The sequence below is a fragment of the Carassius auratus genome, chromosome 26, assembly GCF_003368295.1.
Source record: "Carassius auratus strain Wakin chromosome 26, ASM336829v1, whole genome shotgun sequence".
NCBI classification, from domain to species: Eukaryota; Metazoa; Chordata; class Actinopteri; order Cypriniformes; family Cyprinidae; genus Carassius; species Carassius auratus.
In genome coordinates, this window is record NC_039268.1 from 7,346,869 (window position 1) to 7,366,828 (window position 19,960).

Sequence of the window (19,960 nt, forward strand, 5' to 3'; positions counted from 1 at the left end):
ATTGAAGGAGTAAAGCCCAGCAGACCATGGCATGAGGCGTTCAAGCTGCTGTTCATTAATGAACAGATGTTTTAGGTGCAAAAACTATTTAAATTAAATATGTGTCATTTTAATAACATAACAGAGCCCAAATTAGAGACTTTATTTATTGTAAAAGTGCCCATAATCAGCTGTGAAAAAAGTCCTGTAGTGCATTCAGTTTTCTTTAAAGAAAAAAAAAATTCTTGATTTTCATCATGATACAGAACTGTCTTATTTAACACAAAATATAAACTAATAAATAAAATAAAATATAATATAATTATTTTATTTTATGTTGTAAGTATGGTACCAAAATAAAGGTAGAAAATTAAACACATTTATGGACACAAATGTTATTTTCTTGAACTTATTATCTTACATGGATATTCCAAAATCAATATTCCAAAACCACAATTTGTGGAATTGGACTACCTTTATGTATTGTTGGGTTAAATATGAGTACCACATTAGCATATAATGTAATTTTTTTATAGGTTTACCAAAGCGCAATAAACTGAGTACTTTCAGACTACAATAGGCAGTTTTGAAATGTTAAGCTATTTTATTAAGTTATTGGTAACTCAACACAATGTTTAAAGTCAACATCTGGTAGTAGGAATAAAGCGTAACACAAAGGATATGGGTTTGATTCCTAGGGAGCATGTATAATAATAAAACATATGAAGTTTAGAATTCACTGCTGTTTGCTTGGGATAAATTTTTTTAGACAATTAATTAATGTAAATCATATTTGCTCACACTGGTATCCTGATTATTGATGAGATCTCCATGACGATGTTCACTCATTCTTGAATTGCCCTAATGTTCTGCCCTGATGAACTCGCAGGTTGGCCTTAATTACTACATGAGTGAGATATGTCATCGTGGCTTGGTGCGATTCCACACCACATTCTGCAAAGCCTTGCGACTTTTCAAGGCGAGGGCAAATCCTCGTTGTTCCCAATGCCTACTCAAAGAGAGATAGAGGATCCCAGTCCAGAGACCTCCGCTTTTGAGTTCAACACACCTGGAGCTAGCTAATTCCCTCATCCATCTAAAAAAACAAAAAACAAAACAAAAAAAACACCAACAAATAGACACTACAAAAAGAAGGCAGTTTTTGGACATCTGTGGTTTTGCACCATGGGACTGTGTTCTCATAATGGATTGTTAGTGGTGTTGCTGTTTCATCTTTGCCAGGCACAAGGTATAGTAACATTTTCTTCAATGACATTGTGAAATTGTGCTTGAAAGCATATGTTAAGGAATCAGATAACAAAGTCTATATAAAGACTGGGAAAATGATACTTTATTACCCTCAGGACAAAACAGCTGAGTCTGTTGAGTCAGCATTAGATTTCAATAAGTTTCACTTAGGTTGAAATCAATTTTTAAAGTGCTATCTGCATAATCAAATTCCCTGGTCATTCCAAAGGCAGTTTGCTGATTGGCTTAAAATCCAGTTTTCAACATGTCAACCAGATCTGAAACCAATAACAACTTCAAATCAGTTTGTCAAGGCAGAATGGTAACCACAGCACTGGCAGCCTCAGCTTGAGTCTGGCTGTAGTACAAACAAACTAATATCTCTATAGACTCCAGACTGAGATCCCATTAGTTTCTTCATTTCAGGCCTAAAAAAGTGATTCAATCGCTATTTCCCAGCACCGCAACACCTTCATGCAAATCATCTGTGAGATCTCACATTTCACGGGAATTCACACAAATCTATTGCACTTTCCTTTGAAAATTGCTGTGAAAACAAAGGCCTAAATAGAAGATGTCTTTTACAAAGTACGTTATACAGAAAGTAAATATGTAGTTTGGTACAGTAGTTTCTTGTTTATTTATTCAACTAATAATCTTTTTTTATTTTTTTATTTACCATTTCTGTTTCCAAACATACATTGCACAAGTTTAGTCTCAGCTTCAGATGATTTTTTATGAGTATTTTCAGGCACAGAGCTCAAATTGCATGTAGAGTCACGATGTACAATCACTATTTTAAGAAACTGCAATATTAAAAGTTACCTGTTACCGTAGATACAGTGTTAAGCTACTGTAAGTCTGACTGTCATCACAAATATAATTGGATCTTAACAGTATGATATTTGTTTTAAAAGCTTATTAAAGGCTTCAGATTTTAACTGTGGACTCCAGTGACCCTACTGGCACTGTTCACCAGGGTTGTGCAACATTTAGAACTTAGGTAGAATGGCTTATAATCAAATCCCTGAATTTAGAATGAATATTAACTGAGGGAGCAAAGACCATCAGAAAGTATTAATATATACTGTTATCTTTACATATAACATTTTGTCAAGATATGCTTTGAATGTTGGCTCTAGTTTAAAAACAAGCTGAAAGTCAAAATTATGAAAAAACATATTTTATTAATGCATGTTATATAGATCTTTGGCATGTTAAATTTGTCACAACAAATGTCATAACTCGATCTTCTGGGGATAATGAGTTCTCTCTGGGGATGCATGCAAGTCATTTTAAATGCGTTAGTAAGCTTGTTCATGTCAGAACACAATCCAATCAAAAAGTTCCAAGTTTCAAGTACACTTGCTTTATTTTTCCACAATCTGTTACACTCAGATGCATGTCACAAAATTGAAGAAAAGATATATTGGTATTTATGTTTCATTTCAACTTTAAAAAATTAGATAGATAGATAGATAGATAGATAGATAGATAGATAGATAGATAGATAGATAGATATTCCAATTCCTATCCCAATCCCAATCCCAATCCCAATCCCAATCCCAATCCCAATCCAATCCCAATCCAATCCCAATCCAATTCCAATTCCAATTCCTATTCCAATTCCAATCCGATTCCAACTCCAACTCATAAACGGAAATGTAGCCAACTTTGCCTAAACCTGGTGCTATTCAAACACTGTGTGATCTTGCTGCACTTTATCAACTTGACAATGTTGACTTGGTCAAATTTGTTCTAAAGTCTGAAGTTCTCTTCGCTGCTTTGCACAGATGATGCTATCCCCTCCCCTGACCCTGAGCTAGCCCCACCAAGCCTGGGTGATGTGTCTGATGCAGTGAAGGCAGACTTTGAGCAGGAAGTACAGATCTCGACAACCGACACTGTACACGAGGCCTCAGAGCAGGTCGTAGGTGAACTCTCTCCACAGAAGACTCCAGAAGAGCAGTCACCAATGGTAGAGACCACAGCTGATTATACAACAGAAGCAGCAGCTAAAGAGGAGGCAGTGGTGCTCACTGCAGGTGAACCAGATGCTCATTTGTTAGAATCAACTCAAGATATTGAGCCTGCAGAGGAGATTCAAGGACTGATACCTCAGGCATCAATCTCAGAGCCAGATGTGAAATCAGTTATAAAACCAGGAGAGTTGGTCCTTGAAGCAGTAGATTCAGTTCAGGAACCAGTAGAATCAGTTTTGCAAGACCCTAAGATTGCTGAAGTGGGTGATACAATGACTGAGGAAAGCCATGCAGATGAATCACCTGTCCAGATGTGTCCTGATACACAAAAAGATAAACAATCAGAAAGAGTAGCTGCAGAAATGGAAGTGGTTGAAGATGAAAATGTAGAAGAGCCAGAACAGGGATTCATTGAGAAGGAAGCTCAGGTGTCTGAGATGGAAGAGAAAACAGGAAAGGGGGAAATAGAGAAAGTAGAGGTGATGATAAGTAGGGGACAAGTTAAACTACAAGGACAACAAAAAGAAGAATCTTTGGAAAGGCAAGATACAGAATGGGATAAAGAATCAGAGCATAGTCAAGAGGAATGGCAGGCAGTAACAGCACAGATGGCTCCAGATGGTGGTGTGGTTGATATGGATGAAGTAGAACAGGAAGAGGAAGAACAGGAAGTAGCGAAGACTGAAGAAGGTGTGATTGAAGTTGAAGCAAGGAGAGAGGAGGTAGAGGCTGGATCTGAGGCACAGCTATGGAAGGTTTCAAGAGAGAAGGAGGTTCATCCAGCCGACAAAACAGTACTGGAGAAAACTCAACAAGAACCAGGTAATGAACTTATGATTAATGTGCATTTACCACCCAAGACAACTTTAAACCAATAAAAGTGATACATTTTCTAGACCAGTTGTACACCACCCAGCAAAATATTTAGTTAGCTGTGGTTACCCAATTGTGGTGGTGTTTCTCCCTCTAAACCTAATGCAATTAGACTTTCACTGTCTGATCTTTGCACTTACAATAATACAGCAATGGAACAAAGCTGCCTAAAGGCATCCCTTCAGTTTATAACAGCGAAAAGACTCATAACATGTATCTCTGGAGATGTCTGGCTCCTGGGCGCACTCTGAGTCATCTATCCACCATTAATTACACAGTCACACTGAAATATGCTGAAATACACTGCTCACTCAGGCTGTGCACCATGGGGATTTAGATGGTATTGCTTTATTTCAATTCTGGACTGAATAGTGTTGTAGAATTTCCCTAAATAGAATAGAATAGTGTGGCAAAATAGCAGTTGTTTTCTTTAATCAAAGGATAAGTATCTTTTGGGAGTATGGAGAATAATTAAGCCCACACAAACACTAATAATATCTCTGTTTTCATGAGAAAAAGGTAACCAAAACAAATTGGAAGAAATGAAAAACGAAATTTCATTCGGTGTTATTTTATAGTCTGGGGTCAGTATTCATATGTATTTGCACATAACATTACACACATGTTACACATTTGTACTTTCATTACCAAAAAGTGTTGTTACCAATGTCCTGTTACACATTTGTACTTACACATATTGCAAATGTCATAAAACTAACTAGAAAATAATACAGCATTATTTATTTGTTGCCAGTCTGTTTTTTTTTAAGGTCGAGCACCTGTCACTGACTATTTGTTTAAATATATATATATATATATATATATATATATATATATATATATATATATATATATTTTTTTTTTTTTTTTTTTAAAGAGTTTTACTATTTTGTACTCTATTTGTGGAAGGTGCCAGATGGTAGTCTCTATAGAGAGGCACACCTGTACGTTTCTCTTTTTTGATTTATTTAACTTTCTATATTTGACAGTACTTTCTCTTTCACGCTTCAGTGTCCTGTTACACATTTGTACTTACACTTACAATTTAGTGGGTTGTTATATATGTTTAGTTATACAAACAGTAGAGCTGTAGATACTATGTACCAATGCGTGCTTACACTGTGGTTACATACTACATACACATCTAGTTACTAAGTACACAGGTATTAGGGAAACAATATAAAGTGACACCAAATTTTTTAGTATGTTTGAATATATGCAGAAATATGAATATACACATTGACTATTTACATATGCACAATTACTGTATAAATATATTGGTTGTAACACAATTATTCTTCTAATTTATTTAAAAATAAATAAAATGCAAAATTATTAATATAAGCACAAATACTGAGTGTGTGTACACAAACACACACTACACATTAATTATTACTGTAAATTCAATATTCTGTTAACCCAAATGCATAAATAAACTTTTTTATGCCTCATGTACATATTATCCCGACAATATGTTTATAACATTTTGGAATCTATGCAAATATTTAGAAATGTTGTGTTAGAGCCACACTCAGTGAACAAATATCCAGTACTATATTGAGTACTATAATGAGATCATTTTAAGATCTGCCTAAACAAGTGACAGTGTGGTCTGTTTTGGTGTCTGTCCAAAGCTCCAGAGCCTAATTTCTAATGAACCACTGTCCTATATGTTTCTTCTCCTGCTGCTCCTGTGACCTACATACAGAAACACATTCATCCTGCTGAAACTAAGATACCCCTAAACCTTAATTCCCACACAACATGGACTTTACCCTCCAATCCTTCTAAAAGCACGTCATGCTCCACTGAGTCAAATGGCCTCTGTCACAGTTGGTTGTAGTCAGATAAAGCAGACTTTCTTCATTTCTGTGCATGGGATAAATTTGTGTTTCAAATGTGAGCCTGTTATAATTGATTTAGTGATTTGAAGAAGTTTTATGAGTTACAGTTTCACTCAGGTCTTCATTAAAACCAGTCATAAGTTGCTTACCAATATCTTTGGCCATTTAGGTCTGGTGGAAAATTTCCACTATTGTAGAAAATGGCCTCACATACAATATATAGTGAATAAAAGTAATCTTATCCACTGACAAACATCTCCTTGCAAAAGCTTCTTGGTACCTATATTGTACTCTTTTATACCTACTTGCTGTGTCTCACACATTTAAGTATATACTGTGAAAGCGTCATTTTAAATTCCATACGTATCCTCCAGGTCTCATCTTGTCTTTCTTCTGCAATTTTCACCACTCTGTTAAATGTCTCCCCTATTTCACAACAGAGGTCACCGTGGATACATGGGGACCAATTAAGCTGCAGGAGCCTGTTATTACGAAGTCAAAAGCAACAGGCGGTGAGGCTTTTAATGACACAAATTCCCTGTCAAACCTTCAGTCGCCCGCTGTCTATTTGTAACACAATGAATGTGTGGAAACTTCTTCAGATTTTACAGGTAAAACACATGAGGCCAGTGATGTAAATGAGATTATCACCTCCAGAGACCCGAACAAGAACAATCAGGGTGTACCAGTGTTGATGAACACTGTTGAGGAGCTCCAACCAACACCAGTTCTCAAACTGAGGCTTGGAGATACTGACGCACCAGCGGAGGAACATGTTGACTCTACACGTATGCCAACTACATACATATAATTTAAACACTCCAAAGTAAAATACTAATTAAACAAACTTGCAAAAACTATTTTTGAAAACATACACAACCTCTCATCAATGTCGTTTGATAGTCTGAGTATACATTTTTCAATAACTTCTGGATATATGCTGAAACATGGCATATATTATATTATATTATATTATATTATATTATATTATATTATATTATATTATATTATATTATATTAAATTATAGACTATTACGGATTATTATAGACTATTAAAAGACTATCATATTATAGACTATTGTGCAATTTATTTGAGATTATAACTCCACCCAGTTTTTAATGAATCAATTTCAGAAATCTTTTTTTTTTTTTACAAAAAAATAGTTCTAGTTCACAAGCCAATTGTTTATTGTTTAAAACAACAGCTAAATCCCATAAATTAAGGTTTTACACAAAATAACTGTATTTACACATTCTGACAAAATCACAAAGGTTATAACGAACAAAAAAATAAAATAGTTGTTGCAAATCGGTATTTTCTTAAGGCCGAGCACCTGTCACTGACTATTTGTTTTAAAAAATATATACCGTATTTTCCGGACTATAAGTCGCACTTTTTTTCATAGTTTGGATGGTCTTGTGACTTATAGTCAGGCGCGACTTATTTATCAAAATTAATTTGTCATGAACCAAGTTAAAAAACATTATCGTCTAAAGCCGCGCTTATTTGGTTCTAAATAAACGCGACTTATAGTACAGTGCGACTTATATATGTTTTTTTCATTGTCATTACGTTCTTTTGGACTGATGTGACTTATATTTAGGTGCGATATATAGTCCGAAAAATGTGGTATATTTGTAAAGAGTTTTACTCTTTTGTACTCTATTTGTGGAAAGTGCCAGATGGTAGTCTCTATAGAGAGGCACACCTGCGCATTTCTCTTTTTTGATTTATTTAACTTTCTATATTTGACAGTACTTTCTCTTTCACGCTTCAGAGACCAAAGCCACAGGGCAGGAAGCATGGAAGATAGGAGCCATAGCAGCAGCTTTCTTTCTCATTCTGCAAACTGCTGTCACCATTGTCTACATTCTGAAGTGCCGGCGAAAGCCAAATAGGTTTGTGTGTGATTTGTAAGACCATAAGGAGTTTTGGAAGGAGAAGTGGTTATTGGAACAACTGCAATAACTGATGTGATATATATTATATGTACAATATAGACATACATCTATACAGAGTGTTAAGAAGTACGTACACACACACGTTTGTTTTTGTGAAAAGTGGGGACATCCCATAGGCGTAATGGTTTTTATACTGTACAAACTGTATATGTCTATGGCCCTACACCTAAACCTAACCCTCACAGGAAACTTTGTGCATTTTTACTTTCTCAAAAAAAAATAAATAATAATAATTCTGTATGATTTATTAGTGTTTTGAAAAATGGGGACATGGGTTATGTCTTCATATGTCCCCCTCTCCTTGTAATACCTGTGTCATACCCATGTCATTATACAAAGTTGTGTCCTGATGTGTCACAAAAACAAGAGCACACGCACGCACACACACACACACAAATTATTTGATTAAAAGTGACCTATAGAACAAGATCCCTAAGACTAGAAGTAAACTACAGGAACATTGGTTTAATGAGCTTTATTCTTGCCTGATCGCTTGATGAGATTTTTATTGTTATTTAAAGATTCTCTTATGCTCACCAAGGCAACATTTATTTAATCAAAATACAGTGAAAACAGTAATATTAAGAAATAGTATTACAATTTAAAATATTTTTTTCTATTTCAATATATATGTTATTATTGATCAAAAAAAAGAAGAACAGCATTTATTGAAACGGAAATATTTCCTAACACTATAAATGTCCTTACATTATAAGTTATTTAAAAATAAAAACAAAAAACAAATACAGATAAATTATCAAATAAATTATTTAATATTGTTATCGTTAATATTATTATTGACCCCAAACTTTTGAACAGTAGTGTATATCTGGCTAATAAAATTGTATGTACATTTCTATTACTTTTATAACATACTTTTAGCAGATAAATGCAGTTCAAATGAATCAGCTGTCTTCTGAGGAAAAAAAAAATATTGATGACTTTCAGAACATTGCACTCACAGTCATAGCCAAAGTGTTCTTCCGCAAAATGCTCCCTACAGCATCGAAAACAACGATATCTGAAAAGTGGGGGACATATAATAAGCCTTATTGTGACTCATGAATATTTTATGAGGATATAACGTTCGCACTGTGGGTGAGTGTGTGGGAGAATGGGTTGAATTGAGAGATTTCTAGGAATTATAATGATTGAATGAGAACAGTCCTCATCCTAATACCACCTGCCTATGGCTAATGATCGATTCTGATACTGAAAGATCTAAAGTTAATATTCATATATGTTTGTTAGCAGCAGTGTGGCCTCAAAGAACCTGTGTGCTGGAGGAAACGGAGGCATGGAATGTGATGCAAACAACACAGATACCACCATTCCAATCGATGAACAGTGAGTATATATGACCACATACATACTCACCCTGACTCCACACACACACACATATGTATGGTGACTGAATGTTTGTGCTTACAGAACTGCTGTAGATGACCTTCCTGAGTACTCAGAGGTCCAGCAAGAGGACGTTGCTATGACAACTTTCACACTGGATTCCACAGAGAAGAATTCACCCTATGACCCCAGAACCTCTGTTGTTTAGCATTGCTGACCTTAAGGAGTATGACTGTAATTGTGTAAGTGTGTGTGTAAATGACCGAGTGTCTGACTGTGGGAAATTGTGTTTGTGTGTGTGTCTATATGTGTATTGAATGGTCTGGTTATCCTTGACAGCAAATGTCACTCCAGTGTAATTCTTCAGACAGTAAAAAGACCTGTTATCAGTGGAAAACGCAGAGTACATATCATTTTTAGGCTGGATGCTTGTTTAAAAAATCTAAAGATTCTGGGAAAAGGATGGATGTACTTGAAAAGCAAAACTGCATAAATTATTAAGGCTTGTTTTCAGAGAATATATTTACAATTTAGCTTTCACTGAGTTTTTTCTTCTTTAAAACATCTAACATTTAACATGGTTTATGCTTAAATTAAATAAACAACTTATAAAACTATTCGCTATTTTGCAAACTATTTGCACTATTTCCCCTTGCTTTTCAAGTATATGTATCTTTTTTTTAAAGATGTTTGGTTATTTTTCTAAAAAACAAGACTAAATTCTTTTGAACAAATGTATTGTCCCACACTCTGAGTTAAATATTACATTTCATCCATTTGGATTACACAGTTTTGACAACAAATGAATTTAATGTGATGCATATTTGTCAGTAATATATAAAATAAACGTAAGAAACAAGTAAACATTTTTCTTTATTATTATTTAGAAAGTTTATTTTGAATTATTGGCAAATAAATTGTATTTAAATCATAAAAATTCATGAAATCATATTTTCAAAATGCTCAAATAGTTTAGGATCTGTATAAATCTGTTGTTAATTGTGAAAACACTTACATTTATTCAGTTACAAGTAGGCTAAAATATGCTAGCTGTGGAACAATCAATATAGTTAAAATGTATTAGAAGACAAATTATTCATGATAAATATGTAAAACTGGTTATTATGCATTTAAAACACGTTTAGTATATTTGTACAATAATAACCTTTTTGTTTCTTGATTGATTATTGGGGATCCCATTAATTCATAGAACTGTGTAATCTGAATGGATTGAAATTGAATATGCAATTCAGATGCACACATCTTAAATTTAGGCCTTAATAATTTTTGGATTTTGATTTTGTACTGTTTTGTATCGATAAAGCAGAACAATATTTACAATACACATCAATGTATTGCATTTAACAATTTCCATTTACTTGTAAATGTATATCCAGTTTTATTTATTTATTTTCAAAACTTTATGTTTGGGATATGAACTAATTGGAGTTTAAAGAGTTCAGAATTTAAATGTCTTTCTATGTTTCCTGCACAATCCTTTCATAACAGACTCGAGACACGTGTCTTTTCTTTAATAAATGGTTCGTTTCTGCCCACTATTTTTCCTGTTATGAAAACAAGGACCACTGATCTATCAGATCTTTGAAAAGGTCACACCAGCAGACGCAAATGAAGAGGCTGTATTTTTACCCTTTCTCTCTCTCATCTGCCTCTCTCTACTGGCTGCTGATCACGGGATGGAGGGATCAGAGATGAGGGCAGTCAGGAGGGGTGTAAGTATATAAGAGTTGGACAGGGGGCAGCACAGGGGGGCACTACAGTACAGGAGAAAGACAGAGTGTGCGAGAGAAAGAGTGGGGCAGAAAAGAGAGAACGGATGATATAAGGTACATACTTTAATTTGATCTTTCTTTAGCTGGATCATTTTTTTTACTTTTTATGTCATTGGTTGAAGACTGACATTGTGGCCCAATAGGGCATGCCATGGATGAATTGTTGTTTGATAAATCATTTGAGAATTTATGGTGAGCATGGGTACATGATCTTTTTTGCCATCACAAGATTCAAGATGACAAATCATTAAAGGAAATAATTATTTTATTTTGTAAGAACCATTAATACAAGCCGTGTGTGGGGGGTTGCTCTTATGACATAACTAGTCAGTAGGTTAGACAGTCTGAGGTTGAGAAGTTGAAACAGTCTATATCCTGTATAGGCTGCTATACAACAGCAAGCCTAGTCTAAAAAAATAAAAATAAAGAGAGAGAGATAAAACTGTCACTTTCCATTGTTTTTCTTTGACAAGGTAATACTGTACATTTCTTGCATTTCAAAAATCTTCTTCAGTAGGAAAGGATCTAAAATATATATACATACATATTTTTCACCAATAGTTAGAACCAGAGTGATTTTCTTTTACCTGAAGCAAACTATAACACTTTATGGTCAAAGAATCCTCCCAATTCATGCTTACCTTTTCCTGTTTAACTGCAATATATATATATATATATAATATATATATATATATATATATATATATATATATATATATATATATTGCAGTTAATATAAATGCAGTTAACATATATATATATATATATATATATACTGCTTCAACACAAAATTTTTACTTGTCACACAATTTCCGAAACCTGACACTCAAACACCAGAACCACACACCGAACCTCATTCTCGGCCTTTGACTCAGTTTTCAATTTCATTAAACACTTTTTACAAAACACAACACACAATTTTCTATGTAACACACAAAACTCTTACAGGAACTGGCAAAGTTATTTTCAGACGTTTGCTTTTGAGATGTGTTTAAGCAGTTGAAAAAAACAAAAACAACTGTAATGCATTTATTTCATTATATGATGTTTAGATACAATATCTCTTTTCATGGAAAATATTTTTGTAAACAAAAATTTTTCTTTTTTCTTTTTACTAAACGTTCTAATTGAATAGCTTGCTAATATTACAAGTGTAAACTGCATGAATAACTAAAAAGCTGGTTTTCATGATTGATAGATTGACCATGTTAACTTAAGTTTCACTATCTATGCACTTTCGGAGAAATATTTTAACCTACCAATTTGACTCAACTTTAATGTGCTCCAACCCCATATGATTTTCATTCTTCCTGGCATCTGTTCTACAGAGGAAATAAAATTATACAGGTTTATAATAACATGCGCTTGAATAAATGATGACAGTCAATGATGAAATTGTCATTTTTGGGTGATCTCTCCCTTTAAGCATATTTTAATGCATGCTGGCTCATATATGCCTTTCCAGGATGTTGAAGAGTGTGTGTTTCGTGCTAATGTGCGTTGTGCTGACGCAAGCTCAGTTCCCACGTCAGTGTGTGACACCAGAAGGACTGCGGAGTGGCACCTGCTGCCCATCACCTGCCGGACTGCCCAATGATGAGTGTGGATCCAGTACTGGGAGAGGTCAGTGTGTGTCAATCGCTGCTGACCGCCGCCCACACGGGCCTCAGTATCCTCACGATGGGCGTGATGATAGAGAACGATGGCCACTGAGGTTCTTCAACAGGACCTGCCAGTGTAACGGAAACTTCAGTGGATTTAACTGTGGGCGATGCCGACATGGCCTGACAGGGCCAAACTGTGATCAGAGAGCAACCGTGGGTGAGGACAGGAATACACACAATACAGATGTGTACTGGAAATGTTTGTGTGCTTTGATTTCTGTCTCATCTGGGTCTGTGTGTGTTCTCAGTGCGTCGTAACGTCATGCAGATGTCTACAGATGAGAAAAGAGCCTTTGTGAATGCTCTGGACCAGGCCAAAAGAACCGTCCATCCTGACCTGGTCATCTGTACCCGTCGCTATCAGGAGATTTTTGGCCCTGATGGAGCTAGTGTACAGTGTGAGAACATCACCGTTTATAATTACTTCGTCTGGACCCACTACTATTCAGTCAGTAAGACTTACATGGGTCCAGGACAGCAGAGCTTCGGAGGTGTGGATTTCTCTCACGAAGGACCGGGATTTGTCACTTGGCACCGGTATCACCTGTTGCAACTGGAGAGAGACATGCAGGTGACCCAAAACAGATAATGATAAGCATAGAGCAGGAAAAAGAAATACAAAACCTGTTAAATAATGTCATGTGATTTCAAAAATGTATAACTTGCTTGTCTTGTCAAACACAGAGGGAAATCAAGATAAAGAATGCATTGGTTGCTCTTTTCCAGGCAAATGTAATGAATGGGGACTGGAGCTTCCAATAAAAAAAAAAAAAAAAAAAAAATATATATATATGTCATAAAAGTTGATCATATGACTCTGATATGGGCTTCCATACCAATAGAAAGATTTCTCAAAAAATAGAATTTCTGTCATTTTTTACATATATGATTTTGAAAGATATATATCCTTCCAAATCAAAATGACAAAATGTACATTTTTGGGGAAATCTTTTTTTTTTTTTTGCATGGAAGCCCAACTCTGGCACATAAAGGAAAAAATTAATGCTTTGGTACATCATATGTCATAAAAGTTATGATTCTGACATGTAAAAAGTTAAAAACCTTATTATGACAGAAAGTTGAAATTATGACAAAAAGTCAAAATTGTTAGATATTTTGTCATTATTGTCACTTTTTTATTATTTTGACAATGAGTATCTGATCATTTTGACATTTTATCTTCCAAATTATCTCATCATTTCGACTTAATTATAATTACAATTGACTAACTGATGATTTTATTTTTATTTTTTATGTGGCTGGAATTTGTTTTATTCATTTTATTTATTAATCTGATATTTAATCCAAAATAAGTAAATAAATATACTAAGAACCAATTTACATGAGAAATAAGATAAGACTTTTTTTCAGCTGATGCATCTTGAATTAAACAAACTGAAATCTTTTTTATCTTATTTTTTATTTTTTCATTGTTTTAAGCATAATCCTCTAATGTTTTGTTAGATGTATGCTTTATTCTGGAAAAATCAATTTTGGCAAGTCTTATTATCTTGTGCAGTGAGCAGAAATACCAACTATTCCCCATTGATAGAAGGATCAGCTAATGGGACATGTTGGGATACGCGTGTGTGTGTGCACAGGACATGCTGGGGGACCCGTCGTTTGCCCTGCCGTACTGGAACTTTGCAATAGGAGGCAGCGAGTGTGATATCTGCACTGATGACCTGCTGGGAGCCAGAAGCAGCTTTGACACCAATGACATCAGTTCCAACTCCGTGTTCTCTCAGTGGAGAGTCATCTGTGAGAGTGTGGAGGAGTATGAGACACTGGGGACCATCTGCAACAGTACGACACACTCACAATAACACACACTGCCTCTCTATACATCACACAAACACATACACACAGAATACTGCAAAAAACACACGTCTAATTTTGTGTCCTCTCCCTGGTGGGAGATCTGTGAGAGTGTGGGGGAGTGTGAGACATTGGAGACCATCTGCAACACTAAGACACACACACACACACACACACACACACAAACACACACGCATTCCAAGACCTAAGACTGCTCACATGCTGTTTGAACTAATCCTTTGAGGCATTTCAAGAGCTCAGAAGAAAGATCAAACCTTATATGGGCAAAATGATTAGGATCATGTGATTGTATTTGCAAGTGACTCACGATTGCAGACAAAGTGAATAGTATTATTATATTCAATCTTATGATGATTCTTTCTTACTGTCTGCACAGATTTGGTTCATGGGTCAAAAACAAATGTCAAATTGTGATAAAAAAAAAAAACCTAGTTATTCATTTGATTTCATGTTTTTTTTATGTTTTTTTTTTTTACAACATTTACAAACTTTAAATTGAATAACTCTTAAAATTTAATGTGCTGTAACCATAAAGTAAAATGTTATAATTATTTTTCCTTACACCATGAATTCATGTGTTTACACCGGTATTACTGTAAGTGTTAAAATTTTGTTGTGTGTTTTTGTCATTGTTTTATATTTCTCTATTCAGTTTTTAACTGGTACTATGTAATTGCAATCAATATTTTTATTCCAGTTTTAGGAATTAATTATTTTAGGACATTAAGTTACTAAAACTAAATTCAAATGCCTCAGAAACAAGCGAAAAACAACAAGATAAATAGATTTTCTATGTTACTTTTTTTTATTTAAATTTACTTTATTTTATGTTACAAATATGTTATTTTTTATTTACTCAGATTTAGTTAAAAGGTTCTACAGTTACCTTTTTAAAATAAATATTTCAAAATAAACATCAATTTTTACAAATTATTATTAATTAATAAATTATAAACATCATCAAGTTTTGATGTAGTCACACAGTTTTACATCCTGAACAAATCTTAACATAAAAACGGTATGTGATATTTCACCAGACACATTGCCATTGATACACAGTACTGATGGTCTTTAATGAAAATATTTAATTATCAAAAGTTATAAAAGTTATGTATCTTCTCTGACTGTGTATTCAGGTACAGAGACAAGTCCAATCAGAAGAAACCCTGCTGGTAATGTGGCTCGACCCATGGTTCAAAGATTACCAGAACCACAGGACATCACTGACTGTCTAGAGCTGACCACTTTTGACACGCCACCATATTACTCGACTTCTTCTCAGAGCTTCAGGAACACTATTGAGGGTAGATAACACTACTTTAAAAATGTTTGGAGCCACAGACAAAGAGACTAGCACACCAAACAACCACCTGCAAACACTCCTAAAAGCAACTTTTAATTGGTGTTCTTATGTGTCACTAGGTTACAGCGCTCCCCAGGGAAACTATGACCCAGTAGTGAGGAGTCTGCACAACCTGGCTCATTTGTTTCTCAACGGCACAGGTGGACAGACTCACCTGTCACCAAACGACCCCATCTTTGTCCTGCTTCACACCTTCACTGATGCCATCTTTGATGAATGGCTTCAGAGACACACTGCTGGTAAACACACACACACACACACACACACACACACACACACACAAATAATGTACATACATACATAGCCAAAAAGAGTTTAATCTTTTGGATGTATTCTAACCAGTGTTCTTTGTACGTATACAGCAGGCACAGTGGTCTATCCTGAGGAAAATGCTCCAATTGGGCACAACAGGGCGTTCAATATGGTTCCTTTTTGGCCACCAGTCAGAAATGCTGAAATGTTTGTCACCGCCCCAGAAAATCTGGGCTACACCTATGAGGTTCAGTGGCCAAGTGAGTAACATACACTACACACATACATCAATATAAAATACACTTCAGAAAAATAGTCTGTCATTGATAGTAAATATGCAGGAAGTAATACTGGACTTATGTGTGGTTCTACAGTAACACATCAGCTACTACTAGAAACTAATACAGAAAAAAGATAAACTAATTTAGGACTGAGGTAATCAATAATGGCTGAATAGCATTGTCCTCATTATAAACTAATAGCTGACATATGATAAAGAATTACCAATTAATTACTAATAACAACATTACCATCTGTACGAGAGTAAGAGCCATTGCCTTTTTCTCTCATCGTGTTCATCAAATTCATTTATAAATACTCGAGTGTTAGTAACTCTTCAAGAACTTGTAGTGATCTGGACCAGTATCAGAAATTTTTTTCTTCTCTTTTAAAAAAAATGGTTTAGACCATAAGTAGTTCATGCGAAGTGACTAGGTAACATTTAAGTAATTACTATGCATTGTATGACCATATTAAGAATTTTAAAAAGACAATTTATTATGTCTCAGACAAGTTGATGTTGTGATTAGTAATTAATTGGTAATTCTTTATAATTTTGCATAGTTAATTAGTAGTTCATAATGAGGCCAGTCTCACTCAGTAATTACAGATTACCTAATAAAGAACTCTCAGAGCTAATTTTACAATTATTTACTGATTAGTTATTCTTGTTATATATTAGATTAAAGTGTCGGCTAAAGTGTTAATGAAGAACTACTCATTAGTCCTGCATTTTTACCTATTAATGATCGATCTTAATGATTATAAATGTAACTTATCTGAACTTAAATTTGCTCAACTGAAGTAATAGTTCTCCCAAAAATGAAGACTGTCATCATTTACTCTCATCATTTTTTCTTCTGCACAACACAAAAGTGGATCATTTAATTAATAGCCAGCTGTGTGAACTGAGTCTAATGGAAGTACATTATGACTCAACACTTAATGAAGTACCCAAAAGCGCAAACAAACACTGAAGGTTTTTCAAGTGCTCAATATTTTTTAACAGTAAAGTTGCTGCAGAAGCCATTGATCTGCTGTGTGCAGTTCAGTAAGTGGAAGAACTGTTCACCTGCTTCTTCTGCCAGTGTCTGATCCTCCCACTCTTCATTACACTGGTCTTTTTATACATGAATTCTCTGGATATTTAACACGTAATTACATTATAGACTGTTGTGAAGACATGTAGGGCAAGTGCAAATGAGTGGTGTATAAGCCAAGCTATTAGGCTAATTGGGTATCTGTATGCTATGCTAGCATACATAAGCTAACAAATACATTGATGATCATTATAACATAGTCCATGGCGATTCTTAACTATTAATAGTTTTGTTAAATTTGTATGAATCTTTATGATCTCATTCATAAGTTTTAGTACACTCTGCATACTCCCCATTAGCTATTCGCTATTCGGTGGACCTTAATGTTGTTGCATCATGTGGTTTCATAAAAAAACACTGCCTTGTAAAATACTTATGCTTTTTCATGAGATTGGGTTGGATTATGTAGGGTTCATGCAAACTAAGTACACATTAAAAGTTTTTTGAGCCAATGGAATCTCATTTTAAATTTATAGAAAGTTAGCAAACCATCAAAGAAGCATTTCTGCCACCTACTGGACTGGAGTGTGAAGTGCACACAGGAGAGCAATGGGGCCACCACTATCATTGTGTACAAATAAAAATGACTGTTTTTGACCTTTATGGATTTGTGATTTGATTCGTATAAAAAAGGAACTCTCTCTCTTTCTCCCTCGCCAGCTCGGTCATACACTATTTCAGAGATCATCACCATAGCCATTGTTGCAGTGGTGCTTGTTGTGGTTGTGGTGGGCGGAGTCATCGGGTGTGCTGCTCGGGCACGCTCTTACCGCTCAGCTGAGGGCCTGGAGCCACTGCTAGGGGAACAGTTCAGGCGTTACTCAGAGGATGAGCGGCATGCTTCTCAGTCTGTGGTGTGATTGAGAAACTCAAAAGAAAAAACATTTTGTGCTCCTCTTAAACATTTTTATTTTGTTGCACTGTGCATCCACACTGTAGGCCTACTGAAGGAGAATGAATTATTAGCATTCAAAAGCATTGTTAAAGTTTTGTTGACACAGGGGCATAATTTATGACTATTTATTTTCAGATTTTTCATGTCCAGTGAGACACTGAGAATACAGTCATATGTGCCTATAAAACATATTTAATGTCTAATTTTAAGCTGATGCACTGCTTATAAATGCCCTATGAACACATGACTTAAGTTTATTGTACAGTGTGACCTATTTTATATTACTCAAAAAGTCATTTCAAAGAGTTTCGACATGCATGAATATTGCAAAATAAAATTTTAAATAAATTGTATACATACTGTATTCAATTATTATATATAATATATTTAAAAAAATTCCAAGAAAAAAAAAAAAAACAGATCCTGGTTGCCATGCATTGATAAAAAATGTCCCTGATATTGTCCATACACAGACATATGACATGGTTCATGTAATGCCATAATAGTGTCATGATTAATAATCATAATCCATTAGAACAAGTGTCCGGGATAAAAAGTGTCTCGTGGTAAAATAAAGTGGGACAACAGCCAGACCCTAAGCTTTTTTATTATTATTATTATTACTATTATTATTATTATTTTACAAAGCATAATTTTCTGTAATTATCATTCAATAATCAAAATAATAATTAAGAAATGAGGTTGTTTGTGTGTGTGTATTCAGTATAGACTCTGTAAGAGCATTCATTTAGCTTCATTTGCCAGAGATCAATTGGACGTTAAAGCGTGATTGTTTCCACTGTGATGCATGATTGTGATGCAAATGAAAATATTTGGAATGACAACAACCCTTGTGGCATCTATTAACATTTGATTTTCTACTGATATAAAGGGCAATCAATCATGAAACATTTTCGTCCCACTTCACTCTATATCACCCTATTTACAAAGAAATAACACATAAAATAAAGTCTGTTTCTGACCTTTTTCATAACTAGGGTGCGGAACCAATTCAGCAAGCCATATCACGTCATGCATGCCACTGTTACTTAGTCAAATCCTGAGACAAGAAAGGAAGTAGTTCACTGAACCTGGCAGTTTCAGCCCATATTACAGGAACACAGGTTTTCAGATCCCATCCCATCATTGTTAACCTTCATCAGGTCCCTCTGCACTGCTGCCCCCTAGTGGTCCATAAATAACTACATGTTTAAACCTTACATTTTCATTTAGCATATGGGTGCCAAGTCCTATTACAGCAAATCATAGATCTCACAAAATTCTGTTCGAAACCTTATCATACACACCTGAATAATCTAGTAAAGGTGTAGTGATTACAGAAAAGTGTGCTGGAGCGGAGTTGGAACTGAACTTTGCAGGATGGTAGCCCTAGATCTGAATTGAGCACCTCAGCTTGAAACTATTTGGGACATTTAATCCATCGGAAGATATCTTCAACCCTCATCTTGTTGAAACCTCATCTAAACTTCTGAAATGTAAACTGATGATTATCTGATAATCAGACAATTCCATAAACAAA

The 19,960-nt window shown here is 34.8% G+C and overlaps 2 protein-coding genes across 5 annotated transcripts; both read left to right on the top strand.

The window, feature by feature from the left end:
* The first annotated feature begins 878 nt into the window (after positions 1 to 878).
* LOC113044199 (golgin subfamily A member 6-like protein 6) lies at positions 879 to 9,475 on the top strand. Of its 4 annotated transcripts, none has more exons than XM_026203942.1 (7): positions 880 to 1,228; positions 3,021 to 4,031; positions 6,367 to 6,438; positions 6,529 to 6,714; positions 7,705 to 7,825; positions 9,140 to 9,235; positions 9,320 to 9,475. In XM_026203942.1, exons 1-7 carry the CDS (start codon positions 1,165 to 1,167, stop codon positions 9,441 to 9,443), a joined length of 1,674 nt encoding a protein of 557 aa, XP_026059727.1. In that variant the 5' UTR covers positions 880 to 1,164; the 3' UTR covers positions 9,444 to 9,475. The 4 variants fall into 4 exon arrangements, with proteins under 4 accessions (XP_026059730.1, XP_026059731.1, XP_026059727.1 ...); XM_026203944.1 differs by having other exon boundaries at positions 881 to 1,228; positions 9,143 to 9,235; XM_026203945.1 differs by lacking the exon at positions 7,705 to 7,825 and having other exon boundaries at positions 879 to 1,228; positions 9,320 to 9,460.
* Positions 9,476 to 10,983: 1,508 nt separating this feature from the next.
* Positions 10,984 to 18,389, top strand: LOC113044200 (5,6-dihydroxyindole-2-carboxylic acid oxidase-like). Its single transcript, XM_026203947.1, has 8 exons — positions 10,984 to 11,082; positions 12,494 to 12,849; positions 12,941 to 13,263; positions 14,294 to 14,498; positions 15,668 to 15,835; positions 15,954 to 16,133; positions 16,257 to 16,406; positions 18,186 to 18,389. Exons 2-8 carry the CDS (start codon positions 12,495 to 12,497, stop codon positions 18,383 to 18,385), a joined length of 1,581 nt encoding a protein of 526 aa, XP_026059732.1. The 5' UTR covers positions 10,984 to 11,082; position 12,494; the 3' UTR covers positions 18,386 to 18,389.
* Positions 18,390 to 19,960: the final 1,571 nt, after the last annotated feature.

Coding starts and splice junctions, on each gene's coding strand:
- LOC113044199 (XM_026203942.1), top strand. CDS start 1,165: ATGGGACTGTGTTCTCATAATGGATTGTTAGTGGTGTTGCTGTTTCAT. Junction 4,032..6,366: donor GAAAACTCAACAAGAACCAG/GTAATGAACTTA, acceptor ATTTCACAACAG/AGGTCACCGTGGATACATGG. Junction 7,826..9,139: donor TGCCGGCGAAAGCCAAATAG/GTTTGTGTGTGA, acceptor TATGTTTGTTAG/CAGCAGTGTGGCCTCAAAGA.
- LOC113044200 (XM_026203947.1), top strand. CDS start 12,495: ATGTTGAAGAGTGTGTGTTTCGTGCTAATGTGCGTTGTGCTGACGCAA. Junction 13,264..14,293: donor AACTGGAGAGAGACATGCAG/GTGACCCAAAAC, acceptor GTGTGTGCACAG/GACATGCTGGGGGACCCGTC. Junction 16,134..16,256: donor GCTTCAGAGACACACTGCTG/GTAAACACACAC, acceptor GTACGTATACAG/CAGGCACAGTGGTCTATCCT.